The sequence below is a fragment of the Furipterus horrens genome, unplaced genomic scaffold, assembly GCF_987537825.1.
Source record: "Furipterus horrens unplaced genomic scaffold, mFurHor1.1.pri manual_scaffold_5, whole genome shotgun sequence".
Lineage (NCBI taxonomy): Eukaryota > Metazoa > Chordata > Mammalia > Chiroptera > Furipteridae > Furipterus > Furipterus horrens.
The window spans coordinates 135,204,846-135,214,605 of NW_028327175.1; the positions used below are offsets into that span (position 1 = coordinate 135,204,846).

A 9,760-nucleotide genomic window follows, 5' to 3' on the forward strand; every position below is an offset into this window, starting at 1 on the left:
CAACAGCAGTTTCTAATCTTAGCTTAGCAGCACATCCTGTTATCTTAGCTCAGCCGCAAATTCCGTTACATCCTGTTGTGCAAGTTGCCTGCCTCTGTAACTTTCTATTCCCCTTCTATCTGTCTTCCCCAATGGGCCCCCCTTTGCTGGTGGGCTCTTTTCCACTCTCAACATTCCCTCCTTCTCTTAACCCCGAGTCAAACCCTTGACTCCTGGTCTGCTTGCGGTAGGATGGTATAGGGCTGAGATAGCACCATGAGCTTTACTGTGTCTATCCTGTCTTTAATAAAGGCAAACAGTTTGTTTAGGACACAGGGGCCTATTAACAAGCCGAGGAAGAGCAGAACTAGGGGGCCAATTAAGGGAGTTAAGATGGAATACAGAGTGGATTGCCACCAGGATGGTGTTTCTGAGTTTGCTGGTCTTAGCCTATCTCTAAGTCTATTAAGGTTTTGGATATTCTGTTCTACTACCCCACTCTCGTTTACATAGTAGCAGCATTCCTCACCTAGGAAGAGATATGTTCCCTCTTTATCTGCTGTCAGGAGGTCCAATGCCCGCCGATTTTGCTGGGCTACCCTGGCTACTGATAAAACCTGTCTTTGGAGTGAAGCTAGGGAGTCAGCTATAGAGCCTAAAGCCTCATCTAGTTCCCGCCGGAGGGTCTCTTGTGACTGGAGGCTTGTGGCGAGACCTGCCCCTCCTACGCTAATGCTGGTCACAGAGGCGGCAAAACTTAGCCCTACTAGCAGAGGAAGGAACACTGCGCGCTTCTGCAGGGTAGAGTTGATTACCTTGATCTCTAATTCTCCGGGGGCATAAGCATATAACTGGGGAGCTAGAACAACTAGGACATATTCCACCTGGCTAGGACATAACATCTGGGGGGTGAGAGTTTGGTTCGCCCAAAAGAACAATCCAGGGGGGGCTGTAAGGTACCCAGATGCAGAGTTATCCGCACACCAGGTGGAGCTATTTGGGTACCAGGGATTTCTGGTGGGTAAAAACAAGGGGGCGTGTACGGGGACTTCCCTTCCTTCCTCTAGTGGCTTTTCTGTCCCGGATGGGCCACCAGTGGGGGTGGCGTTTACCTGCACCGCTATTAATGGAGGCCGGGTCAGCGAGGCACAGAGGAAGCAATCGGAGTAGGTGTCTGGGCTACTTATATTCAGTAGCGCTGCTCCCTCCTGAATGAGGCTAATCCAGGAGAATGGTGTCCCCGTTCGCTGAAGCTGGGGTTCTGCTTGCTGCACTATTTTCTGAACCTTTTTCACCTTGTTTAGCCCTAGGGCCAGTTCCCTTTTTTTTAAAGACAATGATGTCTCCTACTGGTCCCCGGTGGACTTTTGCTGCATAAAACTTCCCTCTCACCCCTTTTTCCCACATAGCATCCTGTGCCCTATCTAGGGTGATGATGAGGGTGTCTCCTCTCCCATCTGTTTCATGGATGCGGCAACCTCTATAAGCACAACCACCGTACGTGGTGGGCCATTTGTTACAGGACTGGTCAGTCTGGTCTACCTGGAAGCACACAAAGGGGCTTGTGAGCAAACCCCCTCTCCAATCCTTCATGCATGGGAATTTACCTATAGGTATCTTTATTATTATTTTTCCCTGACACTGTCCTTTGCAATTTAACGACTCGACGGTAGTGATGGTCGCTTGGTGCCCCTGCCACCTAACCTCCTGTACCGTAATGGTCTCATTGTACTGTACCTTATGGGCGGAGGAAAAGAGCACTAGAGTCAGGCAAAGCATGCTAGGCAGGTAGTTAAGCTTTTGAGACAACAGTCCACCCTGAGGCTTCATTTTCGCCGGACCGCCGGAGCTTCAACGCTGGTACCCGTTTCTCCCCTTCTTTGAGTGCTTCCTTTTGGCCGGCTTCTTCGGGATCCTTTGCAGCTTTGGTGTGGGTCAGATGGATCCAGTAGGGCTTCTCCGCTACCCTTACCGCAGAAGGTGTGCTTAATATCACCTGGTAAGGTCCCGTCCAGCGAGGCTCTAGGTTCCCCTTTCGATGGTTGAGGATCCACACCCACTGTCCCGGCTCTGGCTGAGGGGTTCTCGCCTCCTCTCCGCAGTTCTGGTGCTGTGATCGCTGGAAGGCCCGGACCTCTTCTCTTATTTGCTGCAGAGCCTGTAGGGATCTGAGGAAAGTATGGTTAGCGGCTTCTAATTCCTCGGCAGACAGTTTAGGAATTACTGGTACTGGCTGCCCATATATTATTTCATACGGCGTCCAACCTTTTATGTTTGGGGTACACCGTGCCCTGAAGAGGGCGAAAGGGAGTAGCTCTACCCAATTTTCGCCGGTCTCTTCCCTTAATTTTACTAGGGTTTCCTTCAAGGTCCTATTTATTCTTTCTACCTGCCCTGAGCTCTGTGGCCTATAGATATAATGTAATTTCCAATCTATTCCTAATTTGCTAGCTATTTCCTGGGAGACTCTGGAGATAAATGCTGGTCCATTGTCCGATCCCATAGCTACCGGGAGCCTATACCTTGGAATGATTTCCTTCAACAGTGTCTTGCAGACCACAGAGGCGGTTTCCCCTCTAGTGGGGAAACCTTCTGTCTATCCTGAATAGGTATCTACCAACACAAGCAGGTACCTGTATCTAAACTTCCCCTTGGGCATTTCAGTAAAGTCCACTTCCTATAGCTCACCCGGGGCATTTCCCCGATACCTGACGAAGCGGGGCAGCTTCTGGTTCCGAGCATTCACCTTGGCACAGGCTTGACATCTTAGGGTTGTCGAGTGAATTACCTCTCGTAGATGGGGTCCCACGTAGTACTTTCGAACTAGTTGCTCTAACTTGTTTCGTCCTAAGTGGGTGCTGGTATGAATGTCCTGCACAATCTTCGTTAGCAACCCTTGTGGCAGATATACTTTGGAATTTGGGAGTACAATCCAGCCGTTCTGATCCTTTGTGCCCCCTAGCTTCATCCCTTCCTCAGCCTCCTTAAGTGAATATACGGGCGTCCGGGGCAGCCTGGGTTCAGGAATCAAGGGTAACAGGCTATTTTCAGGACCTAGGGCCGCCTCCCTTGCGGCGGCATCGGCCAGGTTATTTCCCTTGATGATGGGGGAGTCTCCTTTTTGATGGCCCTTGCAGTGGATAATAGCCACCTTCCTGGGCAGCCAAATAGCTTCTAGCAAGGAGAGGATCTCCTCACGGTTCTTAACTCCCTTTCCCCTAGCGGTGAGGAGGCCCCTCTCCCTGTAAATGGCCCCATGTACATGAGCCGTGGCAAAAGCATAACGGCTGTCCGTATAGATGTTCACTACCTTTCCTTTTGCCATTTGGAGGGCCTGAATCAATCCTCTCAGTTCTGCCCTTTGAGCAGATGCCCCTCTGGGAAGGGCCTGCTGCCAGAGGACCGTATCCTCTGAAGTTACGGCCGCCCCGGCATAACGCTGTCCTTCCTGCATGAAGCTGCTCCCGTCTGTAAAAAGGGTTAGGTCAGCCTTTTCATAGGCTTGATCCCTTAGGTCAGGTCTTGCCCCCGTCACCGTGTCCAAAATTTGGGTGCAATCATGCGTGACCTCAGCGTCTGGGATTGGCAACAGGCTAGCTGGGTTTAGGGCGGTTGTTTTTAGGAACTGCACCGCTGGCGGGTTTAACAATTGCGCCTGATACTGAGTTAGTCGTGCATTTGACAGCCACCGGTCCGGGGGTGATCGGAGAACCTGTTCGATATAATGCTCCCTAATAACCTGGATGTCTTGTCCCAGAGTCAACTTGCTTGCTTCCTTAACCAATAAGGAGGTGGCTGCAATGGCCCTCAGGCAGGTTGGCCATCCCGACGCTACGGGGTCCAGCCTCTTGGATAAGTAGGCTACGGGCCTCTTCTATGGCCCCAAGGATTGACTCAATACCCCTAAGGCCACTCCCTCCTTCTCAGCCACACTGAGTTGGAAGGGTTTTTCTAAGTTAGGCAGCGCTAGGGCCGGGGCAGAGACGAGAGCCTCCTTGAGGGCCATGAACGCCTGTCTTCCCTCCTCCGTCCAGGTAAAGGAATTTTCCTTGCCCCTGGTTAGGTCGTGTAGGGGCTTAGCTATAGTAGCAAATCCCAGAATCCACAGTCTGCAGTATCCTACGGCCCCTAGGAACTCCCGTACTTGCCTCTTGGTGGTTGGCTCTGGAATCTGCAGGATGGTCTGGACCCTTTGATCTGAAAGGGTCCGCAGCCCTTCTCGCAGATTGTACCCTAAATAACTCACAGTTCGGGCAGCTATCTGGGCCTTCTTGGCGGACACCCGATACCCAAGGGTCTCAAGTTCGCGGAGTAGGTCCAAGGTGGCGGCCTCACATTCTTCCTGCGTCTGAGCTGCCACCAGGATATCGTCCACGTACTGCAACAGGACGACCTCTGGGTGGGAAATTCTGATCCCCTGCAGGTCTTTGCCCAGGGCCTCATTAAAGATGGTGGGTGAGTTCTTAAACCCTTGGGGCAGCCGAGTCCAAGTAAACTGCCCTATCAGCCCGTTCTCAGGGTCGTTCTATTCAAAGGCAAATATCTCCTGACTTTGTGGGGCCAGTGGTAGGCAAAAGAAAGCATCCTTTAAATCCAAGACAGAGTAGTAAGTGTGCGTTGGGGGCAATGAACTCAGGAGGGTGTAGGGGTTTGGCACCGTGGGATGGATCGTCTCAACCCGGGCATTCACCTCCCTTAGGTCCTGGACCGGGCGATAGTCCTGGGTTCCCGGTTTTTGGACAGGGAGGAGGGGAGTGTTCCAAGCCGATTGGCACTTTCTTAAGATGCCAGCGTTGAGCAATCGTAGCAGATGACCTGCAATCCCTTGTCTAGCTCGGGCAGGTACTGGGTATTGCTTAATCCTTACCGGCTGAGCAGTACTAGTCAATTGAACCAGCACGGGTGGCTGGTGAGCAGCCAGCCCCGGCGGGTTCGACTCCGCCCATACCCCGGGTACTTGCAATTTCAACTTCTCTAGGGCCTCGCTGCTCTCTTTCCGGTCATCAGACTGCACAGTCAACAGGTACTCCTCCGACAAGGGAACCGTTATCTGCAGGCGAGTCTCAGCTGCTGTTCCCACTGGTTCGAAGCTTATGGTGGCATGGAGCTTCTGCAACAAGTCTCTCCCAAGTAATGGAAATGGGCAATCTGGGATTACCAAGAAAGAGTGGGTGATTGTTCCCTGCCCCAGGTTGGTGATTCTAGCCTTTGTCCAAGGGTAGGCCTCGCCCCTACCTGTAGCCCCTATGATCTTTGTGGTTGTCTTTTGGATTTGTCCTTGAGGTTGCTTCAATACTGAAAAAGTGGCTCCCGTGTCGACCAGGAAATCTATAGGTTTTCCTTCGACATTAAGGGTGACCATGGGCTCCTGGGAGCCAATAGGCAACGAGCCCTGGCCCCGTCAGTCTGAGGTTTGTAGCAGCACCGCTGGGCTGGCTTCCCGCCCCTTCAACTTAGGGCAGTCCTTTTTCCAGTGCCCCTTCTCCTTGCAGAATGCACACTGGTCCTTCTCGACTCTCGGACCCTTGCCTTTTTGGAATTGCCCCTTCTTTTTCTCTTCCTTCTTCTGGTTGGTCTGGGCGGCTATTAGGATTTTAGCCATTTCTTTTGCCCTTCCTATTTCTGGGTCATCCCGGTTCACAAACACTTTCTGGGCAATCTCTAACAATTTACTGATATTTTCTCCCTCAAACCCTTCTAGTTTCTGCAATTTTTTTCTAATATCAGGTGCCGCCTGAGCTACAAAGGCCACATTCAAAAGCCTCCTGTTTTCAGGGGCTTGTGGATCTAGTGGGGTATATACCCTATAAGCCTCTGTTAATCTCTCTAGGAAGCTTGCTGGCGATTCCTCCCTCCCTTGGATGACCTCACTCACCTTACTGAAATTAGTGGGTTTCCTGGCTGCGGCTCTTAAGCCCCTCAGCAGAGCCCGGCGATATTGGAGGAGCGCATCCCTTCCCCCCGTCGTGTTGGGGTCCCAGTTCGGGGGCGGGCTGATCTGGCAGAATATCTTGTACTTCCCTCCTGCCCATTACCGTGTCACCCTCCTCCCCCATTACTGCCTTCGCAGCCTCCCTCATTATTCTATCCCTCTCTTCGGAGGTAAATAACGTCTGGAGGATTTGCTGGCAGTCATCCCATGTTGGCTGATGGGTCCTGAAGATGGTCTCTAAAAGAGAAATCAACCCTTGTGGCTTTTCAGAGAAGGGGGGGTTTTGCAATTTCCAATTGTAGAGGTCACTGGTGGAAAAGGGAACATACACTAGTCGGGGTGGTGCTCGGGCCGGGGCGTCTGGGGGAGGGGGCACCTCACGGAGGGGAAGTATGGCAGCACCGCCGGGTGACTGTCCTGCTTGACTTCCCCCATACCGTACCCCGCCTCGGGTATGAGGCGGGCTCTGGATGACCTCCCCCCCGTTACCTTCCCCGCCGCTGGAGTCCGGCAGGGCCTGGTTATACGGGGGTGGGGCGGTGGGTGACACAAGTGGATCCTCGGGGACCTCTGGCAACACGGGCTGCCTCTTCTTCTGCTCCCCGAGGAGCGGGGCGCTCGAGACCGCCCTTCCGTCCTTGGCTTGAGCCCGGGTGGATGGCCGTGGCGCCGCCGCCACACAGAGGGCCCTCCGATTTCTCGGCCACTTCGACTGGCACTTTCCCACGTATGGTGGGCGTTCAGTGGCAATATCGATCCAGACGTCTATATAGATCATCTGGTCGGGATGGGGAACACTATACACCGCCCGCCGCACTGCGAACAGGATCGGCAGGTCGAAGGTCCCCTCCGTGGGCCAACCTATTCCAAAAGTGGGCCACTCTAGGTGACTGAGAGTTCGGAGGACCCCGGGGTCCGGGGCTGGTTCCCCATATCCCCGGGCTCTTTCCTGGAAATCAGAGAAATTTGACAGTAAACAATTCAGGGGGGTGACGGGGGTGGACTTGGTCTGTCCCATCACGGTCACCCAGGCCTCAATGATCCCTGCAACAAGGAAACTGACGAACACACACAGACCACACAAATACACACGTCGGGCCCCTCTCCACTCAGTCCACTCGCTCACAAAGAGGCCGTGGCGGACTACCTCTTCGTCACACATTCACGTTCCGCTTGCGCAAGCTCGCCGCGCACTGAACAATGCAATTTGGGTGACCTAGTCGCCCGGGGGCAAGCGCCCAACTCTCGAGAGCGTCCTCTCCTTGAGAGTCCCGCGGGTGGACTACCGGCGACGTCTCGCCTACCACCTCGCGGCTACAAAGAGTCTAGACTTTCCAAATTGTGCCGCGGCAAACTTACCGGAGCTCCGTCGCCTTCGGTTTTTGAGGAAACGGATCTCGCTGGGGCCTCCAAATGTTATATACGATTAGCGAGTCAAGGAATCCTCAGAGACCGATGCCAGTTGATGGATCGATTTATTGGCCAACAGTTTTAACCTGCGCAGGGGCGCACTCCCGATTATGCCCAAAGGCACAACAAGAGCTACCAAAGGGGAGTCGCGCCCGCCCCGCAGTTCGCTGCGTTTTTATGCACTCCTAGCAAGCAAAGCAATGCTACAGAAGCAAATGTGGCGGTTAGCAATTGGCTCATCTTTGGGCAAGCGATTAGATACCATTGGTGAGTTTAAAACTTTTCTTGGCGCGCTAGCTCGACTTTGGCGCCCTTTCCCTTGAGGCCCTGGCAACAGCAGTTTCTAATCTTAGCTTAGCAGCACATCCTGTTATCTTAGCTCAGCCGCAAATTCCGTTACATCCTGTTGTGCAAGTTGCCTGCCTCTGTAACTTTCTATTCCCCTTCTATCTGTCTTCCCCAATGGGCCCCCCTTTGCTGGTGGGCTCTTTTCCACTCTCAACACTGGCTTTTCTGAGCCCCACTTGGAGAATCCCTCTGCAGTAGTTCTGAGTCAACTACACTGTAACCACTGGTTATCATGCCTTTCCATCTTTGCCCGTGCCTGGCACACAGGAGACTCAGTCAGTGTCAGTGTAGTGGATGGCCAAGTGACTGCAGAAACAGCAACAGACCTGAGAGGGCCTTCTTATCCAGGGGACAGGGCATGCATCAGAGCCCCAGCTAACCTTACCCTGAGAACTAGTCCCTCATCTCCTGGTCATGGGATGAGTCCATGACCTCTGGCCTGGCTGAACAGGTCCTGCTTCCAGGCCCCTGGCTCCCCTTGGGGGAGAAAACGTTTGTGGCTTTTCAGAGGTATTAGTCCTCTGCCAACACAGCCCCACCTACAGGTACTGAACAAGCTCTGAATGCATGTTTTAAATAAACGGATGGTGATGTATAACACTCATATCTATGTAAGGTATCATGGTGTAGAGGTGCCAGGTACAGGCCCCAGAGGTAAACTGCTTCATCACTCCCTAGTGCTGGGACTTCTTTGTGCCTCAGCTTCCTCATCTGTGAAATTCTTTCAGCAGATGGATATTTAGCACCTATTAAGTGCTGGGCACCATTTTAGGGGCTAAGAATATATAATATATATGTGATCATTATGAACTGAATGCTTATTCTACACTAGGCACTATGATAAGCCCCTTTATATTCATTGTTCTACCTAATCCTTACAGTAGCTCTGTAAAATTACTGTTGTTAGCTCTGATTTGCTGATGGGGAAGCAAGGGCTTGGAAGGTAAGGAAGTTGACCGAGTTCACAGACAGGAACCCAGGTGTGGCTGACTCTGGGTCCACATTCAAAAGATCTTTTATATACTTTCTTATATTTTAGTCTCCGTTGCTCTTACAGGACCCAGAAAAGTTATGTGACTTGTTCCAAGAAACACTACTATAAGTGTTAGCGTGGGGACTGAAACCTAGATCATCTGACCCTATTTTCAAGGCTTTTCCTTCAGGATCCTTTAGCAACCCCTGGAGGGACATCTCAGTGCCCTCACGGTGCCAATCTTTTTTTTTTTTTTTTTAAGATTTTTAAATTTATTTTTTAGAGAGAGGAATAAGGAGGGAGAAAGAGGAGAGAAACATTGATGCGTGAGAGAAACATCACTCGATTGCCTCACGCGCCGCACCCCCCACCCCAACCTCAACCCCGGGGACCTGGCCCCCAACCCAGGCATGTGCCCTGATCGGAAATCGAACCCGCAGCTTTTTGGTTAGCTGGCCAGAGCTCAACCCACTGAGCCACACCAGCCAGGGATGGGTACCAATCTTGAGAAGGGCTGGGGGCTAGGATGGGCAAATGGGGGCTTAATCTGGGTGCTGGACTGATGAGAAACTAACTCTGTGAGTGGAGAAGGAACCAACCCAAATAAACATTTAGAGAGAATCCTCTCTTCTAAAAAAGGTATCTGAAAAGTTGAGGGTGGGGCGCCACCTGGTGGGCATTGACCTTCAGTCTCACTAGCCAAGTCCTACTCCTTACAAGGAAGTCAATGCAGCGGCTTTAGGAGATATTTTTAGCCTCTGGAATTCTGAAGACAATCCAAGAGGCAGTCCAGCAGACTGCAAAAACATAACCAGGCAAAAAGCCCTTGATTCCTCCAACTCAACAAATATGGTCTAGGCACCTGCTGGATGCAAACAATCTGGCAATAGAATGCAGGAAGAAAACCAACTGCCCTCAAAGTGTTTGTATTTTGCTGATAGGGGAGGGACAGTTGAGGACACTATAATAAAAATACAAAAGGGAAGGAGAAAGTATGTGTGATAGGAGGGCTGGGGAAAGCTAGCAAAATGAACTGTCATTTGAGGATGGATTGAATTTTGACAAGCAGAGATGGGGGATGGGTGTTATTGGGTGAAGCAGTCCACCATGGATTCTGA

General features: G+C 51.9%; 1 protein-coding gene across 3 annotated transcripts; it reads right to left on the minus strand.

Annotated features, from left to right (window-relative positions):
• Window positions 1-1,683: 1,683 nt before the first annotated feature.
• LOC150009892 (uncharacterized) lies at window positions 1,684-7,441 on the minus strand. Of its 3 annotated transcripts, none has more exons than XR_016511213.1 (2): window positions 7,271-7,441; window positions 1,684-2,147 (listed from the first exon to the last, which is right to left on the minus strand). XR_016511213.1 is itself a non-coding variant. In XM_090277875.1 (2 exons), the coding sequence occupies exons 1-2, from the start codon at window positions 3,431-3,433 to the stop codon at window positions 1,772-1,774; spliced, it is 1,122 nt and encodes a 373-aa protein (XP_090134001.1). In that variant the 5' UTR covers window positions 3,434-4,122; the 3' UTR covers window positions 1,684-1,771. The 3 variants fall into 3 exon arrangements, 2 of the variants coding, with proteins under 2 accessions (XP_090134001.1, XP_090134002.1); XM_090277875.1 differs by lacking the exon at window positions 7,271-7,441 and adding an exon at window positions 2,688-4,122; XM_090277876.1 differs by lacking the exon at window positions 7,271-7,441 and adding an exon at window positions 2,726-4,120.
• Between the last annotated feature and the right edge of the window lie 2,319 nt (window positions 7,442-9,760).